We start from the raw sequence: 24490 nt of genomic DNA, 5'->3' as shown, positions 1-24490 counted from the left end.
GCCTTGAACTGAGTGAGGAGGGGGTGGAAGCCACGCTGGGGGGGTCGGGGAGACAGGCCAGGCTCCCCAGGGGTGCTCAGGAAGCCCTCAGACAAGCAGCCCACCATCGGAAAAGACAGTAGCCTTGATGGCGGGGAGCCACTGTTGGGGAGGCTGCCAGGCTGAATGTCGCCAAGTGATCCTCACACAATGGCCTCTAACTTATCTTGAGATTTTCTTGCTAAAGAAGGGTCAGATTTCAAAATTCCTACATCTAACCTGACGGGATACTTCTAAATACCAGAAAGGAAACTGCTGGACAGTCCTAAAAGGCCTGACATGTAACAAAGGAATCCAAATACATGAGGCGCACACACTTCAGACTTTTTTAATGTCAAGAAAGCAATCTGGATTGAATATTTAATGTCAACAGGAGTAGAGAATCTCACCAATACAGAATAACAAAGAAATACCTAAAAAACAATAGATATATTACAAAGGTCACTGCATTATGGGTGACTCCTGCGTGTGTGTGGATATTTTCAAAGTTTTCTACAACGAACACAGAACTGCTGTAATCAGAAGAGGTTACATTACCAAAGGGCCAGTACAGATGTCACTTGGGTAACAAGAAAGTCCCCTCTGGGTGTGAATCAGACCTGAAAGACCCATTTCAGACCAAACCAGGATCTCCAAGACCCCCTTCCGCGCTCGGCTGAGTACAGTGCTTCTCCGCTGGCGGTAGGTAGGGAAGAGTACCCGAAGGCCCTTTTTAAGCAGTTTGCTGGCTCACCCTTTGAGATGTGCTAATTTGGGGCACGGGAAGAGGGAACAGGGAGGCGGGAAATGATCCAGACGTGTAGTTTGGACATTTGTCCCACCTCGCCTCTGCCGCTGGGAGCTGCTGACTTAGAGCACTGAGAACTTCCTGAAGCCAGCTCCAGGGGGCGCTGCCTCACAACGCGCGCCGGCCACACTCCCAGACGGCCCTTTGCCCAGGTGGACGGACGGACCTGCGGGCGCATCACACCTCTCCTCCTGTTCGCACTCCCACAAACACATATCTCACCTGGCCAGTTTCTTCAGCTCATTATTGATGTCATGATTGAAGGGCTGTGCCTTCTGGGCTTGGACTAGAAAATCCCGGGCCTTCTGATACTCAGTCATCAGGAGACAGGCCTGTCAAAGGTCAGAATCTTAACAACACACTTAAGTCAGGAAAGACAGCATTTCTGCAGTGCCCAAATGCAGCTTTCATTCCCAAGTCCCTGCCCTCCAACGCACCTGTCCACAGCGAAAGAGGGCCTTGGCATTCTTCTGGTCAATGACCAGAGCCTGCTCCCCATAGCGCAGGGCCGTGGTGGGTCGCTCCAGCTTCAGGTACGTAAAGGACAGGTTGAGGAGAACAAGAAGCTTGGCGGCCTCCACCAGGTGCTGCTCCTCAGGGGGTGCCAACCGCCGATGGAGAAGCAACAAGGCCTGCGGAGAGGAAGGACGGGTGGCAAGGTTAGCGACATATTACGCACAGAAAACTAAGAATCCACCAAAAACTATTAGAACTAAAAAATGAGTTCAGCAAAGTTGTAGGACACAAGCTCAAGACATGAGAGTTAGTCATATTTGTATACTCTAGCAATAATCCAAAAATGAAACTAAGCAAATAACTCCATCTACAATAGCATCACAAATAAGTAGCAATAAATTGAAAGTATATGACTTGTACACTGAAAGCTACAAACCATTGTTAAAAGAAATCAAAGAAGATCCAAATAAATGAAGACATCTCACATTCATGGATCACAAGACAATGTTGTAAGATGGCAATATTCCCCAAATTCATCTACGGGTTCAACGCAACCACTAGCAAAAGTTCAACCACTTTCTTGCAGAAATGGTCAAGCTGATCTGAAAATTCAATGAGCTACCACTTCACACCCACTAGGATGGCTCTAATTTAAAAAATAGAAAATACATTTTGGTGAGGAACCCTTGTATTGGTGGGAATGTGAACTCCTGTAGCCATTATGGAAAACAGTTTGGCAGTTTTTCAAAAAGTTAACATGGAGTTACCATATGACCCAGCAACTGCCCTCCTAGGTACACACCCAAGAGAACTGAAAAGTCTACACAAAAACGTGCATACAGATGTTCATGCAACATTATTCACAACAGCCAAAAAGAGGAAACAACACAAATGTCCACCAAGTGATAAATGGACAAGCAAAAGGTGGTCGGATCCACACAACAGATTATTCAGCCTTAAAAAGGAATGCAGTTTGGTAGACGCTACAACATGGGTGAATCTTGAAAACATGCTAAGTGAAAGGAGCCAGTCACAAAAAGACAAATATTGTATAACTCCACTTATGAGTATCTGTGATAAGCAAATTCATAGAAAGCAGAAGAGAGGCTACCGGGGGCTGAGGAGAGGGGAATGGCGATTATTGTTTAATGGGTAAGGAGTTTCCACTTGGGACGATAAAAAAGTTCTGAAAATGGGTACTGGTGATGGTTGCACAATATTGTGAATGTACTTAATGCCATTGGGTATATACCTAAAAATGGTTAAAATGGCAAATTTTATGTTACGTATATTTTACCACAATTAAAACACAAATACTTTTTAAAAAGGAATGAGGTACTAATACACGCTACAACATGGGTGAGCCAGACACAAAGGACCATATATTTGATGACTATTTACATGAAATATCTAGAATAGGCAAATCCATAGAAAAAGAAAGTAAAGCAGGAGTTAGCAGGGGGTATGGGGAAAATGGCGAGTACCTGCTAATGGGTACGGGGTTTCTTTTTGGGATGATGAAACGTTCTGGAATTAGATAGTGGTGATAGTTGCACAACTTGTGAATATGCTAAAAACCACTAAACTATATACTTTAAAAGTGTGAAATGTATATGAATCATATCTCAACAACAACAGTAAAGGAAAAGAGCCATGAAGGCAGAGTCTGCGTAGTGTGAATGTGGCTAATAGAGAAGACTCCACTTGGAAGATGCTGGAACCTGGAAATATGTCAGAAGATGGTATTTTAGGCAGACAGTGATGAGCCCTCCTTTGTCTTCCCTTTCATCTCTCCGCCTGGGCATCCATCACACAAGTTCCTGTCAGTCGCCTTCACACCATCTGCACTGATTCAGGTCCCCTGTCACCAACCAGGCTCCCACCACACCCTGCTCCCACACCTAAGCTGAGTCATGAAGCAACCTGCCCCCGGAGACGGTCTTCCACAGGGCACCGGTACCAGCCATTCTCATTAGTAACCAAAACTGAAATGAACACTTTCTCTCTCTGTTATTCCTGTTTTTAAGATTTTCTCAGACCACAAAGCATGAAGCAATGCCATTCTTCATTTCCTTCGTTACTTATATATAAAACTTCATCAAGTCTAATCACGCATTTTTAAAAAATATTTCCAGAATTTTCTTCAATTTGCACAACTCACACTATCTTAAACACATTCCTGGATCCCTGCAAGGCTGTCAGCTGCCACCCACCTGGCACAAGGCCTGACACGGTCAGACACTCACTAACGGAGTCTGCCCCTTCGACACGTCCTGCACGTGGCAGTGTGCTGGCGAGTGTGCAACAACCAGCTCCTGTGGGATGAGGGGCCCGGTAGTGTCTGCCTATTCCTGTGGGGTCATTGTTCCCACCGTGGCCGATTTCAAGCTCCCAAAGTAACACTAACCAGCGTCAAAAATTCCTGAACGTTTTACAGCTGGCTCCCGTGAACCCAGCACGCCGCGCCCAGCATGCTACTAACTAGCGCCCCTTCCCCAGATATTACTTTTATCAACTCCCTCTCCTCCAGTGGGTCCCTTCTATCCTCTTCATGAAGTCCAAAGCCACCCATGTATGTTTAAACACCTTCCCGAATGCAGTTCCCTCGCCTGTTTCCCTGCTACGCTTCCACCGTAAGCTGTGTTTGAGACGAGGTCTCCACCGGGCCCGAGGAGGCTCTGCTCACCTCTGTACCTTTGCTCATTCTTTCCTCCTGCCCGGAGTTACTCTCCTCCTCTCTGTCTGTCTGCCATTTTATCCCTCTAGATTCATATCAAGTGCCATTTCCTCTAAGAAGCCGCTACTAGATGCTCTAGCCCCAAAAAGCTTCCTCTTCTCTTAAAAGCTCCAGCACTAGGTACCACAGGTATGCCTTAGTTGTCTGGGCTACACTTTGTCTTCCTAGCTAGATCAAAATCCTTTGAGACAAGGACCCTGCCTGATACTTGTGTGTGTCCCACACAGGGCTGAGCAAAAGCCTGGAAACAAAGTGGCGCTCAATCAATGCTCATCTGCTTCTCTAAAGACTGAGGACATTTCTAAAAAGATATGCAAAGCTTCTGGCTGAGCGAGGCTGACTTCACACACATCCTCTGCTCTCTCTTGCTCTAAGGAGCAGAAAGGCGTTGTCCAAGAACAACCAACGGGGAGGGGACCAGTAACGAAGCTGACATGTCAGGGCGACGGCAGCATCGTGACCCACTTGGCAGAGCCAAGCACCAGCATACGAGGGGCTGGTCTGCAGCTCGGAGCCCTGACAGCTCTGGGAACCAACGGAACTAGGAGTCAGAGCTTTCTGAGGGTAGAAGCGGCGCTGAATAGAGGAGGACAGGGTGAATGTTCCCTCCCCCTCCCTGTCCCTATGCATCCAGATGGCCACCCCGTCCCAAAACTCAGGAATCAGGAAGTCTATTTTCTGGAGAAACGGAACCCAAGGGCTCTCGACTCAGGGAGAGCAGACAGAGCAGAGGGCAAGAAGGAGGAATACTGATAATGGGTATTAGAGGACAGTCTCAATGACAGCCACTGTGACCCTCTCTCCTGTTCCTCGGCTCAGCTCCCAGAACACTGGTAGCCAGGCATTTACACTGAGCAGACGCAGGAGAGGTGAGCGCCCCCCAGAGGAAACGCTGCACACGCATGCACGCTGACCCAGTGCTATCTGACAGCACTGCTGTCTGCCCCACCAAGCCCCAGAGTTTCCAGTCTACTTCTGATGCTCTTTCAAACCCCAGAGGACAGTCAGAGATCACCAGACATTTGAGGAAAGCTCCTGTGGGAGAGGTGGCCTCCTGTCTTGTAGAAGCAATTCTCCCCTTCTTCCACAGGGAGAGGATTTTCTTGCTGGGCACAAACTCAACCAGAATACAGATATTTGCTAGCCTTCTTTGCAGCTGGTTCTGGCCAGGAGAAAAGCTTCTGGAAAACGTAACTCAGTATGAGTGTCATAGATACATGCCTTCAGCCCTCTCGCCCCTCCTGCTGCTTGGAACTTAGAGGCCCCCATCCTGACCCACAAGCGCAGAGTCCCCCACCAGAAATGGGAAGACAGTAAGACAGAAGCAGCCCGGGGACCTGAGAACACTGCGGAGCACCAACCAACCAGCCCCTGTGGGTACACCTCAAGCACTTCACATGAGAAAGGAGGACCTGTCTTTAGGTCACTGCTGTTATCAGTCTCTGTGACTCGCCACCAAACCGAATATAAAAAGACAGTCTCTAATGGACAGAAAAAGCAAGCATAAAAAGAATTGAGATTTTAAAAAATCTCAGATGCAGAAGGAAGAAAACAATTATAATCAATGTCTAAAGAGATAAGATAATGTACGCATGAAAAAAGAACAGAAGGCTGGAAAAAGAAAACAAAGAGCCCTTCAAAGTTAAAGAAAAACTCAGAGATGGCAAATAAAGTCAAGGAAAGCTCCCATACAGTGGAACAAAAAAGAGAAAAGATGAAAATTGGGAGGGAAAAAAAAAAAGGAAAACTAGAAAGTCAATTCAGGAGGTCTGATAGTCAACTAACAAGGAGTTCCAGAAAAAGCAGAAAACAGAAACGAGAGTAAATTATCAAAGAAATAGCTCAGGAAAGTATCTGAGAGCTGAGGATGAATTTCCTGAATGAAATGATTCACCAAGGGCACAGTACAAGTTTAAAAATACCCTCACATTCCCCACTGAAAAATTTAAGAACACCATAGGAAAAAAGATCCTTAAATCTCTACTGAAAAAAAAAAGGTCACATATAAAGGAACAGTAACCTAAATGGTAGCAGACTTCTTAATAGCAATTCTGAAAGCTAGAACAGAATATTCTTCCTCAAAATCTGAGGGATGGTGACTGCATCCTAGAATTCTATACTCAGTTTTATGCTACTTATTAAATGTGAGGTAAATACAAAGTATAAGAATATTTTTAGACATGCAAGGGAGTAAACTGAGAGAAACAACAGGAAATCCACAAAAGAGAATCACAGGGCAGCCCCAGGACAAGAGCTGTGCAGGGCCCAGAGCGCTCCCATCTGACTCAGGGCTCCAGTGGGGACATCCCCCGAAAAACATGGGACTGTTGGACACTGAGGCCTGATCACATGGAGAATAGCGGGGAAAGGGGCTTTCCACTACTGTGGGAAAGTTCTGGAAGAAACAGTGATAGGTACAGAGAAAACTAGCCCAAAAAGAGGCAACTCAAGGGCAAAAAGGGGATGCTGCGCCTGGAAGAGGTGTAAGCGGAGGATGCGCGGCTCAGGCATCCATCATACAACCTCAATAACGTGAAACAACAGTGACTTTCAAAATGATCCCTTAATACTGGGAAGACAGAAGAAGTGAGCGCGACAGTGAGAACTGAAGACTCACCTTCTATCACGAGAAACAAAGACTGTTAAAAAGAGCAACTGAAGCATGCCATTTATAAATGGAGAACACAGCAGATACAGTTAAAAGTGACTGCCACAGGGAGCAGACCTAGGAAACGGGACTAACCCTGGAAGGAGTAAAGGGGTCTGCTTTTTATGGGAAAAACTTTTTTCAAGTGAGCAGGCGCTCACTCAAGCAGCTCTGCAAAGTAATAGCATCCGTGATTCAACCTGTGAGCCAGAGCCTGTACCTTCCAAGTGGAAGAACCTGATTTTGTCAGCATTCCAAAAGATACAAGCACATGCACGCCCCCACGACCCCCGCCCCCTGTCTCTCAAGCAGATTCCCATAAAGTGAACGTGGCAGATGTGCTGTTAGCTGCTTACCCAGTACCCATTTCCCTCCTCCTCTAACAGAGCCTCCTTCCACTCAAAGCAGTAACGTACTAATTAAACCACATTTTCCAGCTTCCAATTCAGCTAAGGGCGACCCTTTAACGTGAGTCTGGCCAATGAAGTGTAAGGGAAATCACCAGGTGAAGGAGGTACTTCTGGAAAGTTCTTAACATAAATACATCAGACTCCTCTCCCCTCCTTTCTTCCTGCCCAGATGACCACGTGATGCTATAGCCTGAACGACCACCTTGGGAGAAAACAAAGACAACAGGAACACATTTAAGGGTAGCTGAGCAGAAAGACGGAAGGAACCTGGATTGCTAATGGCTCTGGAACTGACACACCCGCCTTGGCCGCCTCCCTCCTCATGTGAGGGAAAATTAAGTCTCTAGTCGATTTAAAGCACATGTGGTTTTCAGGATTCTGTTGCTTGCAGCTGAAAGCAAGTCATGAATGATTTAGGCTCAGTATGCAGATGAGACAATGAGAACGCCCCTACACTCTAAACTCCGTCCGGTTGGCTTCTAGAACCAGGGCATGGAGTTTGGCACACTGAAAGTGCTCATAATATTTGCTGAAGGAGTTACAAGGCAAACGGTGAGTTCCTGTCAGCATAACCTGCTCGAGAGGCCCCGTCACAATCAGAAGCTGAGTGAGAACGGAGTCACCTCGGACAGCCAGGTGAATCTCCACTGTCAGAGAGACATGAAATGAAGAGGCAAACGAAGGGAGAAATCAGCTGGCAGAGGACCTAACACTGGGAAGATTTTTAAAAACTCTTTATTGAAGTATATATGTATATACATACACACAGATATGTGCAAATTTATACACACACACATAAGCACAAAAATAAGTGTACAGCTCAACAGCTCAATGAATTTTCACTGCCTGAGCACGCCCATGTGACCACATCCAGATCCACACCCAGAACATTACCAGGCTCCTTCAAATCCTGGGTCCCCTCTCTTAGTCATTAGCTCTCTGGCACAAGGATTTTTTAATGAGATTTTTCTCAATGGCTGCATATGACCAGGGAAGACCAGGGAAAGAGACAAAGTCTATCTTTCAAACAAGGAAGTTTCAGGGTCTAAACCTATCCTTTGAAAGTCTTACCCGTTTATACCTCACTTTGGCGTCATAGAAACGATTTTGGCGGAAAAGGTAGTTGCCAAACTCCCGTTCAGTAGCTGCCACTTTCAGGACCTTCTGAAGCGGAAATTGATCTTGTTGCTCCTGAGGACCAAAGACAAGGACACCAGTGAGGAAACAAAGCCACAACACCACGATGCAAGCGTGACCACAGCTCTAGTCCTCCTGCAGATTGTGGGCTTCTGTCTACTGCCGTGTGTGCGCCAGGTGCCTCTGCAGAGGTCATCTCCATGAATCCCAACAGAGGCCCAACAGCAGGTCGGTGTCATTACTGCCCCTGTTATACAGACTAGAGCCAAAGGGAGATCTCCTTCTGTAGTCCTCCCAGAGGTGCTCCCTAAAGCAGCAGTTTGCCATGGGTTTAGGAACTGACCGAACTTGCTGAGCAGAGAAATCAGGACTCACGACTACCACTTATCCAGCGGGCATTTACCAGGTGTGGTCTGCCCAGGGCCCTGCTGGTCCTTACGGCCATGATGCTCTACACTGGGTATACGTGACAATTACCCAAAGCGTCTCTTTTTACACACAGATGTCTCAGCACCACACGCCAAGGACCTCTGTTTTGTGGGAAGATGAGAAAAGGGTAAGATCCTTCACTTGGGGTGCGACAGTTTAGCTGGGGAGGCATCATATACAGATGTCATCCTGGGGTGGACATCTCAGGCCACATATACAGTCTGTGTGAGACAGCATGACAAAGAATGCATACGATGCTGATGAGATGAGAAGCCCTGTCTCTATGGGATGTCTTAAGGGAAAGGCTACGAAGAAAAGGCAACATTTAATTTATGACCACAGAGGCCATATATCCCAATTTGCCTGAGACTGTCCCAGTTTACGCCTGATGTCCTCATATCCCATCCAGTTAACAGTCCCTTTTCACTCACAAGCGTCCTGGCTTGGACAACAAATTATATGGTCACCCCAGTTCAGACCTACACTTGACTTGCTGGAAACCAAACAGTGTTGGGAAGGAAACGTTCACTGACTTGCAGGAAGAACTAGGCAAAGGGTGACTGAAAGATCAGCTCAAACTGCTGGTCCGTAACAAACCTACAGCTTGACCTTGGCCTAGAACATTCACCCACGTGCAAGAGTCATTACTAAGCTGGACAGGTACTAGAAAGTGGGGGAACTCCTCCACCACCACCACGCAGGAGCCTGGGGATGGACCCTGGGGCAGAGGGCCCTCAAAGGACAGGATAATTATCAAACACGCAAACCCTTCCCCCTCCCCGTCTCTAAAGGGCTGTCATCTGTGCTCCAGAACTTACGGCCGAGAGGGCACAGAACTTGTCTGACTCAGCAGAGTCCAGGAAGTCAAGCAGCTCGATCTCGAACAGAACGGTGGTGTTTGGGGGTATCAACGGTGGGCAGCCCAGCGTTCCATAAGCATAGGTTGGTTTGAACAGAAACCTGGCCAGCTCCCCTCTCCGCATGCTCAGAAGGCCCAGCTCCATGCCCCAAAGGGTAATATCTGCAGGAAGGGGTAAAGAGCCGGAAGCTTGCCTGCGTCCTGTTCCGATGCTGTCGATTGCTTCCCCCTTCAAGTCCAAATCTCTCCACGATAGTCCCAGCCTTCTGGATGGTGGTCCCAAGTTGCTTTCCAGGCTTGTTTCTGACGACCACCACCATTCCTAAACTCCCCCTTCCCCGGCTCTGCACCATTCTGGCCTCACCATCTTTGCTCATGCGGTTCCTTCTTCCTGCAGTGTCTTCCTCACCCCACGCCCAGTTCTACCCTGACTGAAATCTTATTCAAACTGCCTGGCTCATTGCAAATGCCTCCTCTTCCACGAAGCCTTCCCTGATCGTCCCAGCTGGAATTAACTGTGCCTTTACTAAAGCACTCCCACAACACTGCTTATACCTCCCAGGCACTCATCCAACTCTTTCAGGTTAGTCCTGTGAATGCAGATCAGTCTCCTCCACCACAGTGGCCAAGATGTTCTAATCACTTGACTGTATGCTCTTTTCATTGTACATTGTAGGTAGTAAGCATTCAATACATGTCTACTTAATATATGAACATAGAAAAACGCAAGGCCTGATGCTCAAGTCTGGAATGCAAACATAAGCTTGCCAGGTGGGCCATCTCCCAAATACCTAGGTCTCCAAGGAGAATGTGGAAGAGAACACAGCTGGTTTAGCAAAAACCCAGCCTCAGACAAACCAACTCCAAGAATCTGGGCTCTGGCCAGTTTTTCAGTCCCGGGGCACCGTCCCTCATCAGCTCCCCGAGCAACCCCTTCTTTTCCGGCTTCTAACCGGAACTCACCCTCTCCAAGCTTCATGAGCCGAGGAGTCTTCCTGAAGCAATTGGAATCAAAAGGCTTGTCCATGTGCTCCAGATAGCCAGAATATTTCACTAGGACAGAAGAGACACACACTGTGAGGAAGATGGACCAAAGATACCCACACCTCTATATCAAATCTAATTGTCACAGAAAAAAAATGGACTTGGATGCGCTTAAAACGCCCCTAACCTCGAGGGATAGAAAAATCCTTGCTCTGCATTTGGATGCCTGCCCTTTGGCTCTGAGGATGGAGAGCTTGGCTGCTGGGCCCCGGAGTGTCCCTTGCTCACAGGGGCCTCACGCAAAGGGAAGATGGGTTCCCTTGCTTTCTCTTAAGTCACATTTTAAGAAAGCAAGTTCCACCCTATAAAATATATACACATTTTTGGAAACACAGCCTTCCCTCCTTCCCTGGATCAAGGGCAGGGAAACTGGCTACCCGGTGACCCCAGTCCGTCTGCATCGCCAGCTTCCCGAGGACAGAGGTCCCAGGCGCAGGGGGTACCTAGCACTGAGGCATCCGGCGTCACCAGCTCGCCGGCCCCCTCTCGGATGACGTCCTTCAGCACGCCCCGGTCCCCGGAGATGTCCAGCATCCTCTGACTCAGCCGCTGGTACGGAGACTTGGGGGTAACGAAACAGCAGACCTCAGAGCCCTAGGGTCGCGCCCCGACTGCGGCGCCCCCACCACCTCCCCGGCCCTGGGGCCTCACCTGGCCGGGGGCGCTGCCCCCCATCTCCGCGCGGCCCGCGGCCCAACCCCGGCGGTCACTCGGAGGTTCCAGAAGGTGTGACGCAGCTGCTTTTTTATACCCGGCCGTCTGCCTCCGCCGGCGGCATTCCGGCCGGGAGCGCGAGGGGGCGCGCAGCCCTTCGCTCCAACCGCCGCCAACGGCCGGCCAACGGGGGACGCCCGAGCACGTGACAGCGGCACGAGGAGCCCTGTGGGGCACTTGCCGGAATGCTCGGAGGGTGATGGAGCGCGTGAGAAGCACGGCAGCAGCGTGATGGGGCCTGTCCCGGGGATATGCGCAGCGTGATGGGGCACGTGGCACAGGAGCAGGGCAGAAGACCCGCAGGTGGCGCGGACTAGCAACGGGGCACGTGCTGCCGGAGCGGCAGGCGGCGGGGCACGTGGCGGCAGCTCGCTGGTGAGGACGAGGCCTCAGCACCTGCCTGCTGCCGGAAGAGTCAGGCCTCCGACAGACCTTTTTCCACCCTCCCTCCCCTCTCCTTTGCGTTCCAGAGAAGTTTCAATGCAGATAGGACTTTAAAGTTAAACTACCCAGTTCCTGGGAAAACGAGGTGATGTTCCTCGCTTTCCCATCACCAAATCCACAAAATCTGCTGCACCTGCTCCCTCCTGGTGCGAAGGAAGAGTGGCCTGGATCCCACCCCCGCCTGCTCGTGCCTGGTTCTTCCTCTGGTGCCTGCTCAAGGGCTCGACTCCTTTGGGTACCTCCGCTCTCCTGCACCAACCTTGCCTTGACTACTGGAGCCGCTGTGTGTGGTAAGAGCTCCGCTTAAAATGGACAAGCCTCCCTTTGTTCCGCATCGCTCTCCTGCTACAGGCGGTCCTCTTCTTACTCTTCCCAGAAAAACTTCTCAGAGGACTTGCTACGGAGGCTTTCTCACTCTTCTGTCTCCACCTCCTCTCCCTCTATTTTCTCTTCAGCCCACCTCCACACCGCTTTCCCCTGCTCCCTGCCACCGACGCCACGCTGGTTGCCAGATCCGTGAGACACCAGATTACTAGACTCTTGTCAGCATTTGATGAAGTTGACTTCTCTATTTTTTTGTGAGGAATGCTGGCCCTGAGCTAACATCTGTTGCCAGACTTTCTCTATTTTATGCGGGATGCCGCCACAGCACGGCTTGACAAGCGGTGTTAGGTCTGCACCCAGGATCTGAACCTGCAAACCCCGGGCTACTGAAGCGGAGTGAGCAAACTTAACTACTTGGCCCCGGGGCCAGCCCCCAACTCCGACTTTTAAATGCTTTTTTCTCTTGGCTTCTATATTAGTTTTCTATCACTCTTAGAACAGATTGCCACAAAACTAGTTGTTTAACGCAACACCTGTTTCTTTTTTCATGGTTCTATAGGTTAAAAGTCCAATTCTGGTCTCACTGAGCTAAAATCAAGCTGTTAGCCTTACTGGAGGCTCTGGAAGAATTCACTTCAAAGCTCCTTCAGGTTGTTGGCGGCTGCAGATCCTTGCAGCTCAAGGCCACAGGTCCCTGTGTCCTTGCTGGCTGTCAGCCAGTGACCTCCCTTAGGTCTTAGAGGCCTCTTTCTGGTCCTTGCACACGGGCCCCTACATCTCAGAGCCAACCACAGCATGCCGAGTCCTCCTTGTGCTTGAAATTTTCTTTTTTCCTCTTCTGCTGAATTGCTGACTCCAGCCAGGGAAAATTCTCTCCTGTTAAGGGCTCATGCGATTAGATGGGCCCCACTGGATAATTCAGGTCCATGATGGTAATTACGTCTTCAAAGTCCCTTTTGCTATGTTAGGTAACACATTCACAGACTCACAGAATTAGGGCATGGATATCTTTGGGGGCCGTTCTGCCTGCCACAGCTTTCTTGTGACCACACTCTCCTGGTTTCCTCCTACCTCACTGGCTGTTCCTTCTCAGTCATCTCCTCTTCCTGACCTCTAAATGTTAGCAACCTCAGGGCCCTGCTCCTAGACCTCTTCCCTTCTTTAGTGTCAATCCCTGAGAGGTCCTGACCATTCCCACAGGCTTACATATGTGATGTACTTAGGTGACCAGCGTAGCGCCTCCCCGAGCACCAGAATTCCAGGTGCCTGTGTCCAGTTGCCTTTTTCGGTGGTTCTCAAAGTGTACTCCCCACCAGCATCGGTGTTGCCTGGGAACTTGTTAAAAATGCAAATTCTTGAGCCCATCCCTGTAGGCACACCTCGTTTTACTGCTCTTTGCAGATATCGCAGTTTTTACAAGACCCTCCACCAGCAGAAAGATTATCACTCACTGAAGGCTCAGGTGATGGGTAACATTTTTTAGCACTGAAGTATTTTTTAGCTAAGATATGTATGTTGTTTTTAAGACATGATGCCATTGCACACTTAATAGACTACGGTATAGTGTAAACGTAACTTTTATATGCACTGGGAAAGCAACAGCTTCAGGGGACTCGCTTTCTTGTGATATTCGCTTTATTGCGGTGGTCTGGAACCGAACCTGCAGTATCTCCGGCGTCTGCCTGCCCCTGAATCAGAAAGTCTGGGGGCAGGGCCCAGAAGTTTGGGTTTTAACAAGCCTCCCAGATGTTTCTGTTGTTTGCTGAAGTCTGTAGACCACGGGGCTACTCGGTCTCTCCCCGGGGTCCTCAGACATCTGACTCTGGGCTCCGCCATCTACCTTTTTTGCTGCGATCTCCTATATCACTTGTTGGCTTCAGCGTCCGTCCATGCAAGGGCTCAAGTCACTGTGATCCATTATCTACCCAGCGGCCAGAGTGATCTTTTAAAAATATAAATCAGATGATATTCTCTTGCCTTGAAACCCTCCAATGGCGCCCACTGCTCTTGAGATTAGATCCAAGCCTTTGCCCTGGTCTACAGAGCAGCCCCTGCTAATCCCTCTGGCCTCGTCTTCTCATGTTCCCTCTCACTTACTGTGCTCCAGCTGCCCAGGTCTCCGCTCAAGTGTATCTCACCAACACCGAGCTCTGTCCAGCCTCAGGGCCTTTGCACTTGCTGGCCCATTGCACTTGCTGGCCCATTGCCTGGTCTGCCCTCCTGCAGCCTTTCAGGTGGCTGGCGTCTTTGCATCCTTTAGGTCACAGCTCAACCATCCTTCCTCAAAGACATTGCCCTGCCCTGTCTAAAGTGCACCTCACAAACCCACCAACCCCTGCCTTTCTCACCACACTGTTTACTTCTTGCATAACCTTTCACACTATTGTATTAACTTGTTTATTTATGACCTTACCCCACTCCTACTCCCTCTATATTATAAACTCCAAAAGGACAGAAACCCTGTCTGTCTTGTTCTCTAATGTATCTTTAATACCCAGCTCAGTGCTTGACACATAGCAGGTTCTCAACAAATATTTGTTGAATTAACAAATAAAATTAGCTTTTACCTGCCTCTGCCAGGTCTCCCTTGTTATGAGGTAGAGACCTCCCCTGCTGGCAGACTGGGCACTTGGGCCTGTGGGGGTTGTGGCCTGCCAGCCCCGGAGTGCCTTGTTTCTCCACATTCCTGGACAGCCTCTCCCACCACTGTCCTTTCCAGTTAATTTCCCACCTCCCCCTATGATATGTGTAGTCTATTATGACCATAATATTTATTAATTATAACAAAATGTCATTGAACTTCTAAACCTTTGAAAGGCTTTATATGAAAAAGTTCATAATTCTATAATATTGAGTAAAAAGTCAGACACAAAAGAGTACATACTATGTGTGCAATTCCATTTCTTTGACATTCAAAACCAGGCCATGTTAATCTATGATATGAGTCAGGATAGTGGCTGCCCTTGTTAGGGGTTCTGACTGGGGGCACATGAGGGAGCCTTCTGGTGCTGGAAATGTTCTGTATTTGATCTGGAGAGTGAGTATACGTATATAAAGTGTGCACCGAGTGTATGCATAAGATTTGTGCACTTTATAGAAGTTATACCTCAATTAACAAATCTAAATCAGTAAATAAAAATACCTTCAAGAAAGGAGAGAGACTCAGAGAGAATTGTGTCAAAGCACAAGTCTACTCCTGTTTGGGGTCTGTGAGGTGTGGACGGGTGCCCAGTCCCCCTGTCCCCGCCCCTCCCTCTTGCCTGGACAAGGCGAGCACCTGCATGTTGCAGTTATCAGAGCCGGCCCGGCAGAGGCTGCCTCCCCAGTCCCGTGATGTGGCCCCGTTTCCACCTGATTCTGGATGACCTTGAGGACACGGGGGTGTTGCTGGGAAAGCAGGGGAGGAAAGGGGCAGATTCTAGGTGGTGGAGCAGGCGTCCAGCTGCGGTCCCCAGGTCTCTGTGCCTGCTGTCCCGTCCTGGGGAGAAGAGGCCCATTGGATCGGGTCAGTGATGCTGGTTTGAGGTCCCAGTGGGAGGCTTGGGGGATTGTGGGAAACCAAGTGGTCCAGTGAGGGGGCTCTCTTGGGGTCTACTGCTGACTCTGGCTCAGTGCTTCTCCTCTCTCAGTGCCAATTGGTTTTCAGAGGGGAGCAGGGTGGGAGACTTGGAGAGAGCCCTCCTAGGTCCCAGGTTCTCTGGACTAGTGTTCTAAGACAGCACTCTCTGCCTGAGAACGGCCTGGGGCTGTCTGTGTAAATGTGGATTTCCGGGTCTCACTGGAGATGTGTGAAGGGGTGACTCAGGAATCTCTATAACCATGCTTCCCATGGTTCCCCACCAGTCTGAGCACCGATCTAGAAGGTGGGAAGGACCTTCGCTTGTTTTTGCTGTCCAGCTCCAGCTCAGGATGCCTGCTGGGCTGGAGTTTGCATTATTAGTGTCATTCCAAATGACCCTGAAGATGGCCCCTTTTGTGTTGACCTCCAAATCTGAGTAAAAAATGTAGAATCGTGTCTCCAAGTGACTACTTCTTTTATTTAAGTCCTTTGTTTTAAAGATGGAAAACAGGCCCCAGGTCATAGTGGGGCAGGACTGGAATCCCGGACTGGTGGCCTTAAGAGCCTCTAACGTCTAGGGGCCCTTGGAGGTTGGAAGCAGAGGATCGCAGGGAGCAGGCTCGAGTAAGGCTGCCCTGCGTTGCAATCCGGCCCGTGCATGGCGTGGCAGGTGAGCGTGCCCGAGCTGGAGGACCGCCTCCAGTGCCCCATCTGCCTGGAGGTCTTCAAGGAGCCCCTGATGCTGCAGTGCGGCCACTCCTACTGCAAGGGCTGCCTGGTGTCCCTGTCCCGCCACCTGGACTCGGAGCTGCGCTGCCCCGTGTGCCGGCAGGAGGTGGATTGCAGCAGCTCCCCACCCAATGTCTCCCTGGCGCGGGTGATCGAAGCCCTGCAGCTCCCCGGGGACCCAGAGCCTACGGTCTGTGCACACCACCGGAACCCGCTCAGCCTCTTCTGTGAGAAGGACCAGGAGCTCATCTGCGGCCTCTGCGGCCTGCTGGGCTCCCACCAGCAGCACCGGGTCACGCCGGTCTCCACCGTCTACAGCCGCATGAAGGTGGGTAAGGAGGCTGCTGCGGGGCGGGGAGCCCGGCGCCCCGGGGGACCACCCAGCCCAGCTCCCGCGCTCTCTGGCGCCATTGCCCGGCACAGAAGGGTCCTGGGTCGGGACTCGATTTCGCTCCAGCCCTGTCCTGGAGCAGAACCCGAAGCCTTCACTCATTCATCACGTTTTGCGCAGCTGCCCGAATGCCCGGGTGCTGGGGATTACCGCGCTGGCATGAGCGGGCGCCCCCTTGCGTCAGGTGCCAGCTCCTCCTGCTGCTTTCGTTTTCTCTGTATCTCTCGTGTGTTTCTCGAGCGCTCCCCTGACCACACTCTCAGGCACATGGGGGCAGGACTTTGCTTTGTTCCCTGGGGTATTTCTGAGCCTAGAGCTGTGCCTGGCACGTAGTCAACGCTCAGAATGTGTTTGTGGAATCAGTGGATTCCTGCCCTCCTGGACCTTTGCCTCAGATCTAGCAGATTGTCATTTAAGATGAATAATGATAATGATGATAGCATCTTGGGTTAATACACTGATCTCAGGTTTATGAAGGGTGGGGTTATTATTGTATTTTACAAATGAGGAAACTGAGGCTCGGAGGAGGTAAGCGTCTTACCCGAAGTCATACAGAGCGAGGACTCAAACGAAGGCGGGTTTTCTTTCGTCCGCTAACGATGAAGAAGGGCAGGAGGGGCTCTTGGGACTGCATCGTTACAGGGCACCTGGCATGGTGTTGGGCGGGGAGAGGAAAGGTGAGGAATGACAAAATCCAGGCGAGGGGCAGGAAGAGGAACGAGCCGGGGATCTGCAGGCAGAGGGCCCCTGGGAGCTGATCCAGGGCTTCTCTGGCTGAGCGCTCTGGGCAGCATCTTTTTGCTCCTTCAACCCTGGGAGGCAAGTAGGAAACGTGCACAAGGCCAGCCAGGTGGTCCACCAGCCGCTCCCACCCATGGACGTTTACTGGGCCTCCAGGATGTGCTAGTGCCCTGGGGGAGCTCACAGTCTGGTGCTCTGACAGAGAGTCCCATGTGTCGGGTGCTGCTGTCCAGGTTAAATACAGGCAATGGTGAGATCCTGGAATGTGGGTCCTGCATGGTCTCGGGCGGTCAGGGAAGGCTTACTGGAGGAAGTGGGCTGCTAAGCCAAGACCTGAACCACAAGGAGGACTTGATATGAAAAGAAGAGGAAAAGCATTCCAAATACAAAGACATCACGTGCAAAAGACCAGGAGGCAAACAGCATGGCTATTTGAGGAAGTGAAAGTCGCTCCATCAAGCTCAAGGGAGAGTGAGTTGGAAGTGAGATGGGGCAGGCTAGGTAAGCAGGAGCCAGGCCATCGAAGGCCTGTGTGACACACGAAGGGACTGGGGGTTTATTCTGTGGGCCATAGTAGGGGTTGGGGCACTGGAGGGTTTTAAGCAGGCTTGTGATATGGTCCGATCCCTCTGCAGGAGGGAAGATGGAGAATGAGGCTGAGTGGGCGTACTCTACTTATGGGTGGTAGCTGAAGCCACAGGAGTGGAGAAGACCAACGAGGAGAGTCTGCAGAGTGATAAGGGAAGACACACATGATGCCCCAAGGAGCACCAGGGTTTAAGATCTGGGTACAGAGAGAACCCCAGAAGGAACTGACAGAGGGAGCAGGAACACCGCCTGAGTACAGCTGTCTGGGGATCAGAGGAACCCAGCACGTTACCGGAAACGAGGTCCCCTGTGTGAACTGTCTGCCGAGGACTGAAGTCTGTTAGATTTGGCAGTAAGAACTGATCCTCTTGGCCAGAGTAGTTTTAGGGGAGTGTGGAAGGAAGAAGCTAAATTGCTTTGCAATGACATCGAGCCCACGTTTTATTAGCAGAGGGCTGCCCAGGAGAGGAGACACGGGGGAGCTTGCTCATCATTTCTGGCTAGGAGCTGGGGACAGCTTGGGGCCCAGTTTTAGAGCTGGCTTTTTGTGATCCCAAGACTCTTCTCTGTGATGCAACTAAATTCCCTTCCTTTATCAGAGCTCTTCACACATTCCTGCTTTCTCCTACTGATAGAGACCTTGGGACACTTACTTTACTTATTTGCATAATTCTGTTTCCTTTCACTGTGGCCCAGGTGACGGGAGAGAATTAGTTCCACCTCTCTCTACCTCCTCTCGAGAGGTACCCTTGGAATGCCCTTCTCGGGCCACTGTGAGATCTGATGCCTCGTGATCCCGAGCAGGTCTCTGTGTCCGTTTATCCCCACACTGGCTTCATTCTTTTCCCAGCTCCTTTCCTGAAAGGCTCTTGCAGCTGACTTCTGCTTGGAAACTGTCTAAGCCAGAGTCCGTACACTCCACGGGCGCAGACCCGCGGGGCTCTGGGCAGGTAGAGCAGCCAGATGGTGGGCCTAGGTCAGACTAGGGGCCAGGGCCGCCCAGGAGAAGTGAGTTTACTTCAGCCTGGGGAGGCCCCAGATCCAGATCCAGGCTGGGTCCGAGCCTGCTGGGGATGGATGCAGGTCTTTGTAGCGAGGGGGAATCACCAGGTGTAGCCTGGGCCCTTATGCGCTGTTGACCTCACTTGGGCCAGCCTTTCTGTGCTGACTCTTGATCAGATGACTGCTAGTTCTGGACGGGCTGGTGACCGGAGAATTTACTTGGTGGGTTCCCTACAGGCGCCATCCCATGCAGGGAACGTTGGCTTCAGATTGGCAGGCGCCCCTCTTGGATGTTGTGTGGTGACTTCTGGTGGCTGTAACAATGTTTAGCATCTCTCTTCACATCATGGAGAGATGCCTCTCCATGCCTGGGCGGTTCCTGCTGTCAATGCAAAAATATTCTTGAATAGTCTTACCTATTTTGGGGTGAAGTGTACCTGGATAGCTTCCTAGTTCCACTAGGAGTGCTTATGGCCATTGGGATGCTCCCAAGAAGGTGAAGCCCAGGGCTGGCCCCACGCAGCTGAGAGGGTGAAGTGATCAGTTGCTCAGGGGGCCATGGCACATTGCCTCCAGGAGGAGCTTGCGGCCCTCATCTCTGACCTGAAGCAGGAGCAGCAGAAGGTGGATGAGCATATTGCCAAACTGGTGAACAACAGGACCCGGATTGTCGTGAGTGCCCTTTCCTTCTGTCCCTCTCCTGGGACTGGCCATCTCCCCTTTCCTGCAGAGCCCAGTTCTCATTCGTCCTTTGCAGAAATCCTTTCCATATAAAGCCAGAATTCAAAGCATTCCAGGGCGGGGTGGGGAACGTGCAAATCCTCTTAGGGGAATTCACCACAGTTGTCAGGACTGTCTCCAAGTCAGCTTGTGTCCTCCACGTCCTTGGGACTGAGATAACCCAGAACCCAAGTCCCAGAGGTAAACAGCCCAAAGCGTGGGAGTGACTGCCCGCCCCCTGCCACCTGTGTCTGCTTGACCTTGACAGCTTATGTGGTGCCGTCCCAGTACCTTGGAGTGCAGACGTGGAAAGGTGTGAAGCCCTTGGTGGCTGGCTGCTTTTCCTAAATGAGAGGCACACTGGGACCGGGAGGGTGTGGAGTCCCGGCTCTGCAGGAGGTCATAAAACAGGAGCAGGAGACGGTGTCCCCTGACATTATCTCATTTAACCCTCCTCACCCTTGAAAAGGAGGTGGCATTACTCCTATCTGATGCGGGCAGGGCTCACGGCCACACAGGGCTCTCTCACTCCAAAGCCTGCTCTCCCAGAGCCTTCCAGACTCTTTTCAGCTGTGGAACCCTGTGATAAAGCAAAATCTTATGTGCACACTTAACAGTCAAGACAGATGAAAGCAGAGCCACTGCATTTGAAGTGGGAGCTCGGGGCCCAGCCTCTCTCCTGCCACTATTGCCCTCCCCCCACAGCCACATCCGGGATCCCCAGGCACAGTGTGAACACCCTGGCAGGAGTCGGCCCTGGGACTCAGGTACCAGGACCAGCCCAGTCAGGAAGGCCCAGGAAGGCCTAAGCTGCCAGGCTCTGGTGACATTGTCAGTCATAGCCAGGTGGCTCGTTGAGGCTCCAGCTGTGACCAGCCCCTCCCTGTCCCAGAATGAGTCCGATGTCTTCAGCTGGGTGATTCGCCGAGAGTTCCAGGAGCTGCACCACCTGGTAGATGAGGAGAAGGCCCACTGTCTGGAGGGGGTGGAGGGTCACACCCGGGGCCTCGTGGCCTCCCTGGACATGCAGCTGGAGCAGGCCCGGGGCACTCGGGAGCGGCTGGTCCAGACCAAGCTTGTGCTGGAGCAGTTCAGTAACGAGAGTCACCACGAGTTCATCCGGGTGAGTGGACAAGGGAGAGTCCCCCATGATGAGGCCCCCAGGGTCCCAAGAGTCTCCCCCTTCCCCACAGATTCTGCCTAGTCTCCCCCATACCCTAACCCACCTCTCTTTTGTCTTCCAGAAGTACCACTCCATGGTCTCCAGGTAATAACCTCGGAGGGAGCTCTCAGTGAGGGTCTGGTGGCTGCGGGCACGGGCATCTCATCTCCACTAGTTTCCTCCTTCAGTTTCCCCAGGGCCTTGGGAGCAGCTGCCCACATCTGGCTCTGTGCTGAGCCCAAGGGAAACAGAGATGAAAGACACGTCCCTGCCTTCAGGGTCTCAAAGACTGGTGGGAGGCAGACGGTGAGCTGTGGCTACACCACCGTGGGCACTAGAACAGTACAGGTTCACACAAGCTACAGAAACATCCAGAGGAAGAGGTGACAGTGCCCAGGACGGAGAGCTGAGAAGGGCAGAGGACAGGAGTTTGCCAGGCAAGCAGAGCCACGTGAAAGGGTGAAGTAGGGTACAGACTTGAGAGTATTGTGAGAAGTTCATTGTACCCAGGCATAAAGTATGACGCAGGGCAGAATGGGAGATGAGGTACGAGATGAGACGTGGGTAATGGGCGGAATGAGGGGCCTCGAAACCCGCACTGCGGCTGGTGGGCAGGAATGGGATGCACGTTCTAGTCCCTAACGTGAATAATCCATGAGTTCCTGGGCCTTTCTCAGACCCATTTAGGAGAGTCTTCTTGTTTCCTCAAATTTCCTTTAGTTCTAAGGACAACCCGTTTAGGAGCGTTGGTTTAAATGAATGGACAGAATCTCACTGGCTGAGTTTGGAGCAGGTGTCCACTCCAGCTGTGGCTAGGAGCTGGGGTCACCTGAATTAGAGAGGTTAGCGTACATCAGCACCTGGAGGGCTCGTTAAAGCATTGAGCACTGCGTCCCAGTAATCAGTTTCTGATTCAGCAGGTCTGGGGTGGGACCCAAGAAAATCTGCATTTCTAACAAGCCCCCCTTCTAACTAGTGGGTGATGTTGCCAGTCCCAGTGGTTTGAGAACCACTGATGTGGCGTTTACCCTTCTGGGAAGGAGGCAGGTCCTCTGAGAGTGGGGTGGCGGGAGGAAATGATGGGTGTCTTGCGTGTATGGTCTTCTGGGCTTGGGATTGGCTGGATGGACTTGCATCCGGACGCAGGGGTGGGGTGCACAGGATGCAGCTCCACCATCACTGTGAACCGTCGCCCCCAGAGCAGATCTCCAGCAGGCCCGGCCCTTGGAAGGCGTGTTCAGCCCCATCTCCTTCAAGCCAGGCCTCCACCAGGCTGACATCAAGCTGACTGTGTGGAAAAGGCTCTTCCGCAAGGTTCTGCCAGGTGAGGCACCGGCCCATCCTCCTTCCTGAGGGCTGCCCCCAAGGGTGGGCAGCAGTTTGTCGATTGCATCTGAGTTTAAGATATAGAGAACTGGAAGTGAGGCTTGCATAGGCTGGTGGGGAGCGCACGGGAGGAGGTTGCCCCAGACAGCTTGGGCTCCAGCTCAGCTCCATCCCTTACCAGCTGAGTGACAGGGCGAGTTGTGTGATTTCTGAGCCTCGGTTTCCTCATCTGTAAAGAGGGGCTATTAACATCCACCTTGCTGGGCTGCACAGTTTATAAATATGCAAACATATGTGTGTGTGTGTGGTTTAGTGCTTTAATAAATGGTAGTTATTTCTCGGTCAAAAAATATCTCAGAGACATTTAATTAACCCCTTCATTACCAGCACATAAGGGAGGTCAATCAATAGACTGATTTCATCCAACAAAGGCAAAAATAGGGCTTATAAGAGAAATGGGGAGAGGAGAGAAAAGACTGCAGACATTGTCTGAAGTGTGAATGTTGTTTGCACATTTGGGGTGTGAACTGATTAGCTGGCAGCTGGCAAAGAGGTCAGTTGGGATAGTTTGTCCTTGAATAGGCTGCTCGGGTATCAGAGAAAACAACTGCCGTTGTTACGAGTTCTCTAAAAAGCCAGAGGAGTTTAGCCCTGGAGCACACATGATGGGCTATCTTCCAGATCCTTCCATCAGCACCTCTGCCCTAGGACTTCCCAGACTGCCTCGGCTCACAGCTGTCCCTTTCCTCCATCCTTCAGGCATCATTCGTTCATTCAGCAAACATCCTCGGCGTGCCTCCTCTGTGCCTGGCCCCTTCTAGGCCCCACGATACAGAGATGAGGCTGACGCACTTCTACTCCTGAGGAGCTCAAGGCTTCCAGTCAGCCTCCCTCGGGGCAGGGTCTGCTGCCTTCTGGGTGGCTTGAAAACATGCCTTCTCTGATCTTTCCTAGCCCCGGAGTCCCTCAAGCTGGACCCTGCCACTGCCCACCCTCTCCTGGAGCTCTCCAAGGGCAACACGGTGGTGCAGTGTGGCCTCCTGGCCCAGCGGCGTGCCAGCCAGCCTGAGCGCTTCGACTACAGTACCTGTGTCCTGGCCAGCCGGGGCTTCTCCTGCGGCCGCCACTACTGGGAGGTGGTGGTGGGCAGTAAGAGTGATTGGCGCCTGGGGGTCATCAAGGGCACAGCCAGCCGCAAGGGCAAGCTGAGCAAGTCCCCAGAGCATGGCATGTGGCTCATCGGCCTGAAGGAGGGCCGGGTGTACGAGGCCTTCGGCTGCCCACGGGTGCCCCTGCCTGTGGCTGGCCACCCCCACCGCATTGGCATCTACTTGCACTATGAGCAAGGAGAGCTCACCTTCTTCGATGCTGACCGCCCTGATGACCTGCGGCCACTCTACACATTCCAGGCTGACTTCCAGGGCAAGCTCTACCCCATCCTGGACACATGCTGGCACGAAAGGGGCAGCAACTCACTGCCCATGGTGTTGCCCCCGCCCAGTGGGCCTGGCCACCTCACCCTCCCACAGCCCACCAAGCTGTAGGGCTGCTCGCGGCGCTGCCTGACCACAGGCTTTCCCAGCTGGGCAGGGCGACTCAGAGGCTGCGCTGGGTCCAGCCAGCAGAGGTGACGTCTTTACTGTTTAGGAAAGTCTTCATGCCTGTGTGTCCCTAAAAACATTTAATGATAAGGAGAAAAGGACCATAACCCCTTCCCCATCAGCCAGGGGCGTGGTTATTAACCATTTGCCAGGTTACTAACCTGCTTGTTAACCAGCAAAGTTAGGCCTTGGTGTCCACGGGTCAAGCTGGGCTTCCCTGGGTCCCTCCTAACCAAAGAGTAACCTCTCTGCTTACTTTTCCGGGTGAGGATGGAAACATTCCCACACGTACTTTTTCCTTATCATTGTGAACTTAAAATAACTTTAATAAATTTGACATTCTTTCGTTCTCTTTAAATGATTTGCCACTTTCTGTCCCTACATACTGCTTTATGCTCAGGGCTTTAAAAGCAGCTCCAGTCTCTCGTGGAGCCAGATCTTGCTTCCACCCCTGTTCATTGGTCTACGGTTAGAGTCACATCAACTGCTCCATCATTGCTCTGTCCTCGAAGACCTCTCTTGACTTCCTTCTCCATTGGATGGGTTGGAAATGACGCTACTTCAAAGCAGAAGTGAGTAGAGGCCAGACGGGGCTGCGGCCTATCCCTGAAAGCTGCTGGGCCCATGGGAGTGGGCCCAGAGCC

General features: G+C 51.4%; 2 protein-coding genes across 9 annotated transcripts in view; one reads left to right on the top strand and one right to left on the bottom strand.

Annotated features, from left to right (window-relative positions):
• FKBP6 (FKBP prolyl isomerase family member 6 (inactive)) overlaps positions 1-11343 on the bottom strand; it is a 28036-nt gene extending 16693 nt beyond the window's left edge. For 2 of the 3 annotated variants that reach the window (XR_002812109.2, XR_011424220.1), the window contains exons 1-7: positions 11197-11343; positions 10989-11106; positions 10465-10554; positions 9461-9663; positions 8148-8267; positions 1264-1458; positions 1049-1158 (exon numbers count right to left, since the gene is read on the bottom strand). Coding sequence is in view for 1 of the 3 variants with exons in the window: in NM_001309461.1 (NP_001296390.1) it covers positions 1049-1158; positions 1264-1458; positions 8148-8267; positions 9461-9663; positions 10465-10554; positions 10989-11106; positions 11197-11220 (860 nt within the window). In the remaining 2 variants the exon portion in view is untranslated. 3 annotated transcript variants of the gene reach the window in all.
• Positions 11319-24207, top strand: TRIM50 (tripartite motif containing 50). 6 transcript variants are annotated; one of them, XR_011424279.1, is made up of 9 exons: positions 11319-11634; positions 11730-11993; positions 16165-16643; positions 19614-19709; positions 20650-20880; positions 21002-21024; positions 21108-21356; positions 22124-22243; positions 23200-24204. XR_011424279.1 is itself a non-coding variant. In XM_070230826.1 (8 exons), exons 3-8 carry the CDS (start codon positions 16245-16247, stop codon positions 23787-23789), a joined length of 1464 nt encoding a protein of 487 aa, XP_070086927.1. In that variant the 5' UTR covers positions 11604-11634; positions 11730-11993; positions 16165-16244; the 3' UTR covers positions 23790-24204. The 6 variants fall into 6 exon arrangements, 5 of the variants coding, with proteins under 5 accessions (XP_023511201.1, XP_070086927.1, XP_023511203.1 ...); XM_070230826.1 differs by lacking the exon at positions 21108-21356 and having other exon boundaries at positions 11604-11634; positions 22119-22243; XM_023655435.2 differs by lacking the exons at positions 11319-11634; positions 11730-11993 and adding an exon at positions 15408-15532 and having other exon boundaries at positions 21108-21225; positions 23200-23337.
• Positions 24208-24490: the final 283 nt, after the last annotated feature.

The sequence above is a fragment of the Equus caballus genome, chromosome 13, assembly GCF_041296265.1.
Source record: "Equus caballus isolate H_3958 breed thoroughbred chromosome 13, TB-T2T, whole genome shotgun sequence".
NCBI lineage: Eukaryota > Metazoa > Chordata > Mammalia > Perissodactyla > Equidae > Equus > Equus caballus.
This window is presented reverse-complemented; position numbering and strand designations above follow the sequence as displayed.